Source organism: Netta rufina (genome assembly GCF_964035555.1).
Source record: "Netta rufina genome assembly, chromosome: 22".
Classification (NCBI taxonomy): Eukaryota; Metazoa; Chordata; class Aves; order Anseriformes; family Anatidae; genus Netta; species Netta rufina.
In genome coordinates, this window is record NC_140146.1 from 2729642 (window position 1) to 2744397 (window position 14756).

General features: G+C 52.5%; 1 protein-coding gene across 1 annotated transcript; it reads left to right on the forward strand.

The window, feature by feature from the left end:
• Nucleotides 1-521: 521 nt before the first annotated feature.
• On the forward strand, nucleotides 522-13665 carry LOC311217891 (neuroblastoma suppressor of tumorigenicity 1). The gene is made up of 4 exons (XM_084300248.1): nucleotides 522-769; nucleotides 10899-11093; nucleotides 11318-11429; nucleotides 12280-13665. Exons 1-4 carry the CDS (start codon nucleotides 738-740, stop codon nucleotides 12532-12534), a joined length of 594 nt encoding a protein of 197 aa, XP_084156374.1. The 5' UTR covers nucleotides 522-737; the 3' UTR covers nucleotides 12535-13665.
• Nucleotides 13666-14756: the final 1091 nt, after the last annotated feature.

Here is a 14756-nt window from a genome sequence, read left to right on the forward strand (position 1 = left end):
ACAGCCGCCAGCGGGTTCATCACACAGCTTTATAGCCCCTCAGCGGGGCTCCACTGCCCGAACAAGGGGCTTTGGGTGCTCGTGGGGCTGGGGACCCCTGGGGTTGGGCACCCCCCTGGGGTTAGGGACCCCTTTGGGGCTGTCAGCGGGTGCGCTGCGGAGACTGCACAGCCCGGGGCTCGCCGGGGGAACCTGCGCTTCCCTCCTTCCTCCCCAGCACCACCCGAAGAGGGGGTAGAAGAAGGAGGAGGAGGAGGAAGAAGAGGAGGAGGAGGAGGTGTGGCCGCAGCCCCCCCCCCCCCCCAAGCTCCGCGCTGGCTGGCGTCCCGGTGGGGCGGGCGGGCTGTGTGCGCCCTGCCGCCAGCTCTCCCCTCCCTCCTCCCCTCCCTTTCCCCTTCCCTCCCTCTCTTCTCCCTTCCCTCCTCTTCCCTCCCTCCCTCTTTTCCCCTCCTCTTCCCACCCTCCCCGCACCCAACACCCCGATTGTGCAATCGCGAGCGGCAGAGCCGGCGGCACCGCCCGGAGCCCGGCACCGGGGGAAGGGAGGGAGGAAAAAAAAAGGCAGGAGGGAGGAAAAAAAAGGAGGAGGAGGACGACGACGACGACGAGGAGGAGGAGGGAGAGAGGGAGGGAGGCCGCAGCTCCCGCCCTGCTCCTCCGGGGGCCGCGGCGCCGAGGATGCGGCAGCCGCCGGGCACCGCGGGGCTGTAGCCGCCCGCGGCCCCGCAGCCCGTGGGATGTGCCCCCCGTCGGCCGGGTGCTGCTGGTGGTGAGTACCCCTGCGAGGGGCACCGCGGTTCCCTTTCCCTCCCGGATTCCCCCCCCCCGGAGCGAGCGGACCTGCTTCGCTTTCCTCCCCCTCCAGCAGCAAGAGATTTTCTGCTTCGTTTTCTCGCCCTTCCTCTCCCCCCCCCCCCAACCCCGTGCGTGATTGATGGCCGGGAGGATGAGGGTATTGCCACGGGTTGGAATCAGTTGCAGATGAGGCGGACTTCGGGGGGATCTGCTGTGCAACCGTTCAGCTATTTCCACTGCCGCCCCGGCTGGAATAAAATAAAAGAATAGGGTATGGGGAGCTGGGGTCGCACATCTGTGGGACAGAGTCCTTCCCATCTCCTTCGGGTTTCAAACAAAAGTGGGGAGGAGAGGATGGGAAGGCGCTGCTATCGCTGAACCAGAGCAGCAGAGGACATGTAGGAGTTCAGATAGCGTAAGGGGAGGAAATTGTCCCGATGGCAAGGCGGTCAACTTTTGTTCCTTGAAAAGTTTGCGCCGAGAAAGAATTTACATGGGTTTACATCCACATATCCTGCAAACAGATTTTGTACTTACTGGATTATTATGAGGGATGATATTTGATCTATCTGTACCTGTTTCTTGAATCATAAGATAATTTTTCAGTTTCTATATGTTTTTGCAGGATTTCTTATTTGTAAAATACAATAATCTCCCCATTTTATGTGGAGTGGGGATTTCTCTTTTTCTCTGAGATGTTCTGGGGACAGAACATGCTTTCACTCATTTTCAGCCTGCATTAAAGTTGTTCTGGACAATGCCTTGTGTTTTAATTTGGCTCCTAATATCATACGAGGGCATCGTCCTTTTAGAAGCCTATGTTCTGCCCTTCAATCTCGCTTTTTTCTATAGGATTAACCCCATCAACTTTAAAATTCAGCCTGCATGAAGTGTTCGTGGAGTTGGGGCACTGTAACTTTGCCGTACAGATTCTCTTGAAAAAAATCTGCACCCCACTGAAACGAGTGGGGAAGATCCTAGGATATTACGAGGCTCACATTTTCCCTTGTATTTTTAGCATCAGAACTTAACATCCTCCTTGCAATGTCCAACTGGCCAAAAATCGGCTGTACACAATGGGCATTTTTGCTTTTTGAAGACAGTTTCCCATTTCAAAAAAGGCAGCTTGCCTCAAATTTGCAAACCGCAGGATGGGAAGCGGAATTTGCCTTCGGTATAAAAATCCCAAGTGTTTGCAAACAGCCCTGAGAAGTCTCCGGGCTCTTGGCTTGACCTCTCGGAGCCAAATTCCCGCTTGGGGAATTTGTGGTCTTGCAAAGAGGGTGAACGAGCTAAGCCTCCGTGAGTGCCCGGTCTCTCCGCAGTGGGGAAAGTTGCTGAGCTGGAGCGAGTTTTGGGTGCCCAGGCGGTGCAGGATTGGGCCCCAAGCCAAACTGCTTTTCAGGCAGCCGTGAAGACCTGCCACTATCGGAGTAACCGTGCTCGTGGCGTGTGTTGGCATTGCCGCGGCAGTGTGGAGCTGGTACAGTCACGGGAAGCCTGCTCGGGAAGCTCCGAGTGCTTGTTCCTCCCTGAGCCTCCCGCTGCTCCCGTTAAACTGCTAGCAATACCCTGCTGCAAAAAATTCCTCCAAAGCTGCCCAGCCTCAGAGCTCAGAGACCCCCTGCGGTAAAGTAAAGCCCCAGGCTCCCCAGCACTGCCTGGGGCAGAGAAATTGCTCAGCCACTCAGACCAGTCTGTTAAAAACCCGGGTGGCTCTCTGCATGGTCTTCTGGAGGAGGACGGGAGCAGGGACGAAGGGCAGTCTGTCTGTCTGTCTGTCTGTCTGTCTCCTGCGCCTCCGATAGCACTGGTGAGAGCCGCGCCTGCCGTTTGCCCAGACCTTTGTTTCGGTTTTGCAGCCACTTGGAGCTGAGCTTTGGAAACAGCTACAGGATCAGGCCCTCGCTTCGGTCACTCGCTGGGATGTGTCTCGAGCCTCCTCTGCAGAGAGGAACAGATCCTGGGCTCAGATGGCTTGGCCAGAGGGGGAAAGACCAGCAAACGCGTCGTGCTTTGATTTCACTGTGGTTACTGGGCCCAATCCTGCTGTTTTAGGAGACACTGTCTAAATGTCAAGTGTGAGGTCAGCCCCCAGCGCGTCTGGGAGTAATTGAAAATAGCAACAGGGCTGTGAGCTCTTACGTTACCCCCAAAAGCCTCTGGCTCTGCAGTGCCTCATATTTTTATCTTTTGGTGTTAGAGATTTTGCAGTCGGTACTATGGGAAATAGCGCAGGCGCTGGTTTTCGTGTCATCAATGCCAAGAAGGCTGTCTCAAACAGAAATTGAAAAAGTGGGTAAAACAGCAACCCTGAAGTCAGCTGGATTTGTGCTCTTGGTTTGGCTGTGGCCAGGATATGGCCCAAGCAGGGAAACAGGAGGAAGGTTCCCGAATGTCGCTGAGAGACCCATGGCTCCAGCCGCAAACCCCATTCTGCTTCCCTCTTTCCACCTCTTGTTCTGGCAGCTTGGAACCTGATCCTGCGAGCACAGCCCTGCTGCGTAGGACATGGCTTGATTTTTTATGCAAGTTTGGTAATGAATGACCGACCAAGCCGAAAGCGAGCGTGGTTGGCATTTGAGACAACTCCCATCTCCGACTGCGAGGCGGCCTTACGCTGCGGGTGTGCGAAATGAAAAAAATAATCATCCCGGTGGCCACTATTTACTAGAACTGGTTTTATCTGGTTCCAGTTAGGCTTGTTTTGAGTAGGATGAGTGGTGCCAGATTCTGATCTCATTTGCACCAGTGGAGTCATTCAGAGGAGCCAGTCCCAGTTTACCTCACTCTAAGTGAAAGCAGAACTGGGCCTGCTGGGAGCCGCACTCCCGCGCCGCTCCCTGGGGAAATGGCTGGTGCCGGCTTGCAAATCAAACACGAGTAAACGTGAGCGACGCGCAGGACCCTTCCCAGAGGCAGCACGGGTTTCACCGCCGTCCTCGGGAATGCTGTTTTCACGGAGAAAGGAGGGGAGAGGCTGTGGCATCGGTTGCAAGGGGAAGCGGCGTGAGTGCACCAGCCTGGGGCTTGGGGAAGGTGCAGCGGGGCGAGTGGTAGTGGGTCAGCCTTTGGCTGGAGATGCTGCACAAGGGGGAGGACGGAGCCCCTTTCCATGCCAGCTGCTTGCAGGAAACACCTTCAGGGAGGGCAGCCCAGCTGAAGCTGAAAAATTGCACATTATTTTGGGGATTTTCATGGGATTTTCAAAGGGTTTGGACCCACGCTTTGCACTTGGGCACCTACTGGCTTCCTGCACGGCCAGACCTCTGGCCGATGCCTCCAGATCGTGTGGGCTGAAAGCGCTGCCTGTGCCGGCTGCCTACTGCCTGCTCGGTGGCAGTGCGTGCGTGGGACGCTGTGTGGGAAACACCAGCTCGGGGGAAGCGCAGGAGGGAGCTGCGCCTCACTCAGGTCCGGGCATGCGAGCGAGGCCCCTGGCTAAAAGGCTGCAAACAGCTGTGTTTGAAAGCACCCGGATCTCGTATTATTTGCAGTACAACCTACCACGGGGGATTCTTCCAGCCAAAGCATGTTACAGGACAATCCTTCCTCGGGTACGGGCATAGGCAGAGCCCACACGCGCTCCCTTGCTGTGGTTTTCCAGGGAACCCTGCTCCTGCTGCTCCCCAAAACTGGTTTCCTTGCCCCACAGCACGGCCCGGCCTTACCCCGCTGCTCTTTGGGGCTGCATTTTAAGCAGATGCTTGAAGAAGAAAGGGAGCAGAGGAGGCTGGTATGAGGCATGTATTCCAGTGCTTTAGGCTGATGCATTTTCCTGGCCGTGATTGTGCTTAATGCTGAAGAAATTGAGCAATTGAAATAAATTACCAGAAATTGCTTATATTACTCTTGCCTCCTCCACAGGCCATTAGCATGTCCCTTTTTCATCAGAGCTCCTTTAGGACACCGTTCTAAGCCTAAGTCCATAGGTAGCTTTCCAATGACTCTTACAGGTATAGGAGCTTGCATTTTTTTTTTTTTCTAGCTGTATAAATTGAGTTTCACAAGTGCTCGGTGCATGGTCAAGAAGCCAGATTTAAAGTCTCAATTTAGTGAACTGTTCTGAAATTCTGGTCAAAGTGGGGAAGGGAGAGTTTAAAAACACTGCGCTGCTTTTCTCTATTTCTGCTTTATTTGTGTAAATCACCCAACTGTGATTGAGTGGAAATTAATATGTTACGGGAAGAGAAGCTGTAATATCTCCTGTCTTTGAAAGGAGCAGAGACAGACGTTCACAGTGAGAAATGACACAACTTTTGTTCCACTATCAAAAGTCTTTGGGATTGATTCTTGTGCATGTTAAATATCACACATCTTCCAATGGTAGTTCCCTTTTTATTTTTTTTGTGATTTCTTCCCAGATTTTGCAGCTCAGCAAAGCCAGACTGAAGTTCTCAGTTTAAATGAGGTTTCTGTGTTCAGTTAAGCACTCATCTATCTTGCTGTCCTGAAGATTTACCTCTAGACATTTTCAGTGCATAGTTCTCTTCCCTCCCTCCTGGCGATATTATCATGACGTCGACCAAATTAGTTTATGATATTACTGGCACAACAGTGAAGCCGCCTAAAGAATCCTGTACTTTGTTTTAAATTTTAAAATGTAGAGATATCAAAGTTTTAACTAAATAGAAAAGAAAAGAAAAGAAAAGAAAAGAAAAGAAAAGAAAAGAAAAGAAAAGAAAAGAAAAGAAAAGAAAAAAGAGAAAGGAAAAGAAAGGAGAAAGGAAAAGAAAGGAGAAGGAAAGAAAAGGAAAGGGGGGGGAATTAAAGGGAAAGTATTAAATCACTTGTTTTGATTTTTTTTTCACAGAAACCTTTCAGGTTTTCCCAATTCAGATTTTAACTTTTCCTACTAAGGCTGGCCTAAAATATTTTTCGTTCTGCTTAAGCAAATATTATTTGAGTTGAGATTCCTATGAGGCAATTCCCGGCAGTGTGCAGAAGTTACTGTACAGACAAAATCCTGTGTCAGTGGAGAGCCACACGGGCTCTTTCTGGGACTGATACATGCTTCTTCCCACTTGTCACCAAATCAGAGACTTCATGTGGCTTTGCTTCCTTTTAGGTGCTAGATAATCTCTTGCCTTTTTTAGAAGCGTAGTCTTGCGCACTTTAAAATGTCTTGCTCACAAGTATCTTAGTGGGACTTTGGGGATTTGAGTACATCTGAAAATCAAGCCCTGATGTTTAATTACCAAAGAAGAGAGCAAGCTCCTGGAACAACCCAGTCTGGACAGATCTCCCAGGAGAGCTCCTGCTTATTCTTCTCCTTCAGACCAAAGGGGCTGAGGAAAGAAGTGTATTGCCTTTAGAAAAGCAGTTGCTGGCTTTGAGAGTCAGTTTGAAAAACCAAACAAGCCCGAAGAAAGGAGAAACTGCAAGATAAACCTCTCTGATGAGCAGGGACAGCCAGATCAGCACAGTGGTGAGCCGGCCTTCCTCTGCTTTCCCACTCCATCTGCAGCCATCAGTTCACCTGGTGTAAGGTGGTCCCTGCCCCTGGTGTTACAGGCAGGGAAACTGAGGCACGGAGATGCTTGTTGAGAGACCGATTCTTGGGTCCTCCTCTTCACCCAGCAGCTTTTCCCTGCAAAATGGCACAAACAACTTATAGAAGGACCCGGTACCACTGTGATTCACGGGGGTCTCAAGTCTTCTGTCTAACACCGACTCGGCGTTGTTCTTGGCAGCTCGAGAACCAGGCTGGGTGGGAAGTGGCTCCGTCAGGCAGGACAGCTGTGGGGCTTCTGTCCAGGGAGCAGGAGAGGAAGGTGGAGGTCCCAGCTCTGATCCAGACTGGGGACCGAAACCTTCCCCGTGTCCATCTCTGGTGAGTGCCTGGCTGGTGGAGCAGGCCATGAAATAGCAAACAGCTGTAGAGAGCATGGATTTGGACTGGTGTCTCAGGCATCTCATGCAAAGACTTCAGTCACTGAGTTAGACACTGAGGTAAAGCCACTTCCCTGCTCTGTACCTCATTTTCCTTAGCTACAGTATGGAGCTGACACTCTCTGTGCTGTATCTGTGGGCTTTGAGCCTTAGCTAAGCAATATTTATGAAGCTTAGGGGTTTCTTGTCTTGCAGAACCTGCGATGCTGCATGTGTGGCCATGAGCACACCATACCCGTGTATGTATTTTTATGTATTTGGCAAAATTGCAAGATCCTGGATAAGAAAAATACATATAAATATATTAAACTACTCATGAAATGTTCCCTGTTTCCACCTGCAGGCTTGTCTTGTATTATAGTGTAAACTTCCCTCTGGAAAAAGAGGGTAAAACTGATTAGATCTTTTTTATTTTCCTCCAGAAGTGTTTGTTTTCCAAGTGGCTGGAAACAGCTGTGGGCTGGATGGTGGGAACGAGGTCTTGGAGGTAATTCCCGTGATTGTCCTCTGGCCGACAGTACAACGTAGATTTTCCCAGGCATCGTCGGCGACTGTCCTTGCAGGACTCTGAGCGTCCCCGGGGCTGCTGGCACTGGAGCTGACACCAAACGTCTGCCACCAGGCCTCAGAGCTGTGCTGATGGGAGGCTCAGCTGGCAGCACGTCCCCTGCCACAATCTCCAGAACTTGGAGGGACGTGAAGCTGGCAGCTGAGACCTCTCAGCCACGGACATTTTGCTCCTTGAGCTCCACGGGCACAGGGACAGGCTGGAAAAGGGCTCAGGGCCCGCTCACTGCAGGGCTGCAGCTGCGTGCGTGTTGTTTGTCTCTGGAGTCTGGGATGTGCCAGGCTCCAGGGCTGAGTCATTTGCCTTCTCCTTCATCTGGGAAAGGACTCGGGGCCATGATAGGAGTGTTTTTTTTTTCTTTTTGTTTGTTTTTCTGGATGCAGCCCTATTGGGTGGTGAATGACCCCGATGCGTGGCCTGAGAAAGGTGAAGCACGTGGCATCTTCCAGCTCCAGGGGAGACCCAGGTAGCTATCCCCTGTTAGGGGCCTGACACTGAGCCAGAATAGCCCCAGGAACTGCTGGGGACAGGACACTGGAGGAAGCTGCGGTGTACGTCGAGCAGAGCAAAGATGGGACACCCTTGGGGAAAATAGGCCTGCCGGAACTGAGCTGAACTTTCTGCTTGAAAAGCTTTGACTAGCCAGAAAAAAAAAATAAAAAAAAAATGCCCTGGGGCAAGGAGAAAGAAGCTCCTGTGTGTGGGGAAGTGCTCACTCCCACCTGCAGGTCGGGTCTGGGGTCAGCACCGGGGAGCACACACTTGTTCCTTGAGGAGCCGCAACATGTAATTTAGCTTGTCATGGAGGAATGTGCTCAATGCCTTTATTTAATCAGGAGTTTGCAAACCTGCTCGGGTGCCTCATCTTCCTTTTTCCTTCCCCTTCCCAGCCAGGGGGGAAGAAGGAATATGGTGCTTTTGTCTCCTGCCCTGTGGCTGCTGTCAGATGAATGGTTTTAGCGGTGCTCTGTTCACATGACTGGTTCGAACTATGCCAGAGAACACGCCACAGTCGCGAGCAGGCTGTTTCCAGCCCCAGCTCCCTCCCAAACTCAGCTGCATCAGATGTTTTCCTAGGCACTGGCGTAAACCTCGTTACTTACTAGAAATGTGGGCCTGCGGGTTCCAGGGCATTCTTAGGAGAAGGAAAACACCACGCGGATGTGGCCTGTTAACAGCCTGAGATCAGTGAGAGTTTGCAGGGCTCAGCTACGTGGTGCCCTGGTGTTTGCTCCAGCCCTGCCATGGTGCCCCGTGCTCCTGCAGCCCCTCTGCAAACCAGACCAGCTCCGTGATGCTGGGGGCCCCAATTACAAGACATCCCTGCTCAGGAAAGGGCTTAAGCATATGTTTAAGTGCTTTCCTGAATCTAGGCCAGGGCCGGCGCCTTAGCAGAGCACAGCCTCACCCATCTTCTTGATATCAGAGACAGGAGCCTGGATGCTCTGGGATGATCCTTTCTGCCTCAGTGCCTGCTGACCAGGGCTGCAGCACATTTCTGCTGAGCATCTCCCTCCAGGGGAAGAAAGGTCCCAGGGAAGCGGGGCTGTCAGAGCCGCTCGGCTCTTTGCCACCGGGTATAGCTGCAGAGGAACCTGGGAAAGAAAACAGCCACCACCTTCTTTGGAAGGAAGGAAATTGCTCTCTAATTGGGCATGTGGAAGTGAACTTGTGTGCTGACTCCTGAGGAATTTCATCTCTTCCCCAGGGGGTTTGCAATTGCTGTTTGGGTCACATCCCAGCTCTGATCTCAGCCTTGTCTTTGGGAGTGGTATTCCTCAGCACAGAGCTGCTGGCATTTGAGGAATGAGTGATGCTCATTTCAGCAAACCAAACAAACCAAGTGTGTATGCAGCTTTGCTGTGTAATTCTTAGCAGAAATTGCAGAATTTCCCTACTGAAATGGAAAAAATTCGCAGGGAACAGAAAGGAGCCCTAAGAATTGTCTGTGGGACAAATGTATCAAACCACACTGCTCTCATTAACAACAATGTAAGTTCAGGGGCTAAAGCCCTCTGCTTGTCTCCAAACAAAACTTGCAAAGCATGCTTTGTGTGGGTATTCTCACCAGGGGTCTGTGGGATTCACATGAACAAGTGCCGGGGCTGTATCTGAGGGTTAGGACGCCAGGCCAGTAAAGGTGGTGGTGCATTATGTCAGTGGGGTTCCCTTACAGTCAGGAAATAAGTTAGCAGAACCCCTGACCTGATTCCTTCAGAAATCGGGGGACTAGAGAGGAGGGATGCCCTTTGCTTTCCTGTGTTGGGATGGAAGGTAGGGAAGCATCTCTCTCCTGCGGCCCTCATGAAGAGCACTTCTTGCTTCAGGCCCAGGAGGTTGGGCTCAGTGGAGGGAGTGAGAGGGAAAAACGCTTTCTCCCGTAGTGACCTTAAAGCACCTCAGCTGAGTTGCAAGAGTTCATTAGCAGGCCAGCCAGCCCAAGGGTCCAGATGAGCACGGTGGTCCTCTGGCCAAGGAGGCAGCAGTGACAGACGGATGAAGCAACTGGGGAACGCCCGGCTGGGAGTGCCCTGTGCGGAGCTGCCCCTGACACCCGTGTCTGATAAACAAGGCATTTTTCCTCTCCATTATAGGGCTGGGCCCAGGAGCTGTGGGAGTCAACAGGAATCATTCCAGTGTGGGCTTTTTGTGGGCTTTGGATCTTTGTCTGGTTAAACAAATAGAAGGAAAAATTAAATAACATGGTTCTAACAAATATTTTCGGAAGTATAAATGTCTGCCTTTCACTGTGACTTGATCCAAACCCCACAAAGGAAAAAAAAAATCCCTATTTCTGTGATGCTTTTCCATGTGCCTTTCCCCAGTGATTGGGAGTGTTAATGCAGGCACCTTGGCTCGAGAATACAGCTGGCCTGCAAGGAAACCCTGTGTGGGATTTCTCTGGGGTGGTAAGTAACCTCCTTGGCCGACCACCTTTGCGAGTGAGGTTTATGCTTGGTGTTGGAAGGACCCCTTCTTGTTTGCAAACTGAGTTCCTGTCCTCAGAGTAACGGTTCGACAGCCTTGCTGCTGAATTGGAATGGCTCTATAAAAATAAATGATGTATCGGTCATTTCTGTGGTTTCCTGCCTCTGGAGAGAGGTTTCCACATTTCCCTGCTTGCTGCTGCCTTGCAGCGACACCTGCTGCGCGCTGTGAGGAGAAGAACGATTTTCTTTCCTGTGAAAGCAGTCTTTTTTTTTCTGGGAAGGCTTGCAGCAAGGACAGCTTTGGTTTTTAAGGTGGGAGAAAAGGAAGTGGGGAGGTCCGCACCTTCCTCAAATACAAACATTTCTGTGGTCTGTGACTTTTCCAACCTGGCACAGCCTGTGGTGGTGATGCTTTTGTTTTGGAAACTTCTTCCAGCCCAGTCTTGGGTAAGAAATGGTGAAAAGCCTGCTGTTACTCCTGGCACAAGGCTCAGGAGAGGTAATGCAGGCATCTGCCTCAGCCCCAGAGCTGGTTTTGAACAAGGGAGATGCAGACCAGCGTGTCTTGCTCCCTGTGCTGGGGAGGGAGATGTGTGTACCAACACACTGGGAGGATGTCCCTGTGTGTAACCCAGCCAGGAACTGTCACAAGGTCAGAGAAATGGGCTGGCTTGCCCATTCCCCTTCCTGCTAATGCTTTCCTCTGACTTCAGCTGTAGGTTTTCATCAGAGCTGGCCATGATGCTACGGTTCGTGGTTGGTGCCCTCTTCCCAGCACTGCTTCTGGCTGCACCGCCCCCCATAAACAAGCTCGCCCTCTTCCCAGACAAGAGTGCTTGGTGCGAGGCGAAGAACATCACCCAGATCGTGGGGCACAGCGGCTGTGAGTCCAAGTCCATCCAGAACAGGTATGGCTCCACTCTCGGCGCAGAGCTGTAAACAGCTGGTTTTCATTTGCTGATGATTTGCCATCATCGCTGTGGGGACTGTCACTCACACGGGAAGCCAAGCATGTTCTGCCTCTGCCCTAATGCTTTCTGCCTGTTTCAGCAGAAAGTCAGATCTCTTTCTGCCTTTGTTGGGAAGAGCAGGCACCTACCCTGAGCCCTCATCCCTCCTCTTGTCTTCACAGGGCCTGCCTGGGACAGTGTTTCAGCTACAGCGTCCCTAACACCTTCCCTCAGTCCACAGAGTCCCTGGTTCACTGCGACTCCTGCATGCCAGCCCAGTCCATGTGGGAAATTGTGAGTATCCGTGCCTGCCCCATGGTCTTTTATGCTCCTCCTTGCTCAGGAGTTCTGATGTCTGCTCTGCCATCACTTTGGGACAAGTCATTCTCCTTCCCTGAGGTTTTTTCGTTTGTAGTTTCCTTCCACAGTATCTCTCAGGTGACTCTCCCCTTCCTTGAGATGCCTGGGTGTAAGGGGCTGCTGGAAGCAATGTGGCTGCTGTGATGAATGGTGCATTTGTCACTGTTTGCAGAAGCTTCTGCCATCAGTCCCTGCACTATTCAACCCTTGTGCCTCTTCTCTCCACCACTCCCTTTGTCGCCTCCCCTCACTTGGGAGTTTTTACCTCCTAGGCTGTCCAGAAGTGCTTCCCACAGTCCATCTGCCAGTCACCCTCAGACATCCCAGCATCTCTGCACATCTCATGCCATTGTTGATCCTGGAAGGGTCATAAACCCTGCTTCTGGGGCAGGCCCAGGCACCCAGGGCTTCAGTTCTCTGCTTTGCTTTTGACTTTGGGCAGATGGCTTTGGCCAACTTAGCTGCGATAATTCAGCAATGTGTCTTCTGGGTGGCCTTTGCAGCTACTGCTGCTATTTCTGTGCCAGTTGTGCCTGGGAGCAGTGTCCCACTTGAGTCATTTCATTTCCTGGATGGTAAAATGGGTCTGTGCAGCTTGTGACCTGTGAGACATTCCCAGAGCACCCTTGCCTTGCAGACTGACCACGGAGGCTTATTTGGGTAGCAAGCCATCGCTTCTGCCTTAAAACACCCCGAGTCTGCAGGGCACGGTGTGGCTCAGGATTGCCACTGGGGTGTCAAGCCTGTGCACTCAGGCTTGCTGCCTCCTCATCCCTCTCTCCAGGTGACACTGGACTGCCCAGGCAATGACGAAATCCCCAGGGTTGACAAGCTGGTGGAGAAGATACTTCACTGTAGCTGCCAGGCTTGCGGCAAGGAGCCAAGCCACGAGGGAGCCCTGTTCAACGTCTACCTGAACACAGAGGAGAACATGCCTGCGGAGGGCCCCAGCCCCCATCACTATGCCCACCACCAACAGGAGGTGGAAGAACCTCCTGCTTCCAGCCACCACCACCATGAGGAGGAGGGCGACGAGTAACCTGGCCCTCACGGACTGTCCTTGCAGCTGGCAGCGCGGGCAGGGGGTGCGTGTGAGGGAGAGGGCCAGGGTTTGGGGAGGGAGGGGGGTGGTGGAGTCTTTCCTGTCTAATAGCTACCCTCACGCTTTGCTCTCCACAACACCCCAGGGCCGGAGGAACCTTCTGGGGCACAAGCAGGGCTGAGGTGCAGGCGTGGGGCTGGAGCTGCAGGGCGAGAGAGGAGGGCTGGGGGGGGTTCTGACGCAAAACTACTTGCACATAATAGTAATAATAAATTGAGAGGACCGGGGACCCCGGCAGAGGGGGCATTGGCTGAGAGCAGGAGCTGAGCTGGGCTCTCCAGGCGCTGTCTGCAGGATCCTGAACCTGCTGTGGTGCCCTCGCTGAGTTTTCTGGGTTTTTCTATTGCAAATGGCTCTTGCCTGAGGTGGAGGAAGAAGGGATGCAGCTTCTCCACAACCCCAAGTGAGAGGCACATCTCTCTGGGGGCACGCAGGATGGGGGTGTCCCTTCTTCCTCCCACCTCCCCTGCCTGCCGAGGGACACCTGGGCACAGCAGGGAAGTGCTGTTCCTCCTGGCACTTGCTGGGTCTTAATTCAATCCCAGTGCCTTTGTGTTAGGAAGCTTGTAGGGAGTATTTTTTTTTTCCCCTGGATTTGCCTCTGGGGCTGTGTGTGAAATTGCTGGGAACTGTGGTGGTGAGAACCCTTTCCTTACTGGTCCTCAGGGTCACCACGTAGCTCACGGGGACGAGGGAGCTGCATCGTGCCATGGGCACTGGGGCTTCACATTTTGTGGCCTGTGCTGGGGTGGTCTGGGTGGGAGCCAGCCCCTCTTCCCCCTTTCCCTGCTGCACTTTAATTGTGGTGGAGGGAGAAAGGGGACGAGTCCCGGGATGCTGGTGTACCCTCACAGGGGACTGCTGTGGACCCTGCTGCAGATGCAGGTCTGGGGAGGCTCAGGGTGGGGGAATGGCCCTGGGCCCCTCCTGCTACCCCTTTCTCTGTTGTATAAAGCTAATTTCTTTGGCACTGTCCTGACAAAAGCTTCCAAAGCTTGTAATCGATGCGCCCCCCTCCTTTTTACAATTTTTTTTTTTTTTTTCTTAAATAAATTAGTTCTGACTTCCATTTCTCAGTGCTCTAATGCCTGTCTGATTTTTGGCAGTAGGATCTTCAGTGCTGATGGGGGAGAGGCTGTTTATACCCAGACACTGAACCAGAGATCAGTGCAGGAGGGTGCAGGGCATGGGAAAGCCACGGTTCCCTTCAACTTTCTGCTGTGTTCAATTTAGGAGGAGGAGGGAGAGCTGCTAAAAGGAAAACCAACCCCAAGGATGCAGCATCTGGGCCCCATGTGGGAGCGGGGACTGCGCAGCAGCTGCTGCCCAGGCCTGGCCATACTCAAGTGCCCCTGTCTGGAGATTGGGTCCCACTCCTGTAGGTACTGCGTGGGGTCTCTGCAGGGTTGTGCAAACCTTCATCAGTTCTGTTGCCACTAGGTGACCCTTGATCCAGTGTTTCGTGGCCTCCAGGACTGCTTCTGGACTGAAGGAATGCGAGCTTGGACACGGACTTTGATTGAGGAGGGAACCCAGGCACCTTGGCTGGAAACCAGTGAGCTATTTTCAAGGGTGTTTGCATCAAGCATTCCCTGGGCAAGGCAGAGTCCTTGCAAACCTCCAGTCTGGCCACCCAGTGTCATGCCCTTAGAAATGAGCAGATAATGCTCCCTTTCCTGAATGTAACTGTGAGGGATGGTCCCATCTGTTCCTGGAGGGGCTGTGCCATGCCAGTGGCTGGCTCTTAGTGCCTTTTATTGCCCCTCTCTTTAAGGCCCAAGCTCTGTTCACATTTGGAGAGCATCTCTCTGGGTACTGGAGTGGGAGAGGGTTTGCAGAATCTGTATTAAGGTAGGAATTACCACAATAAAAGGGATGGACTGAAAAGGACAGACCCTGGCAAGGATGGAGATACCCTTTTCATCAAGGTAATGTTTTTAGGCTGTGTAGTGTCCTCCTAAGGAAGGGAGCTTTGTTGAAGAGCCAGGAGGCAGGAAAAGATGGAGAAACCCATGCTGTCGCCAGCTGCAGGGAGACCACCGTCTGCATGTGAGATTTTAATTGCTGGAATGGGTGCAGCATGCCCCAGTGCTCCAGGAAGCACCTCTGCCCAGGTGTATTGAGTGTGTATGCTCTGCCCCTGGACACCTGCAGATATG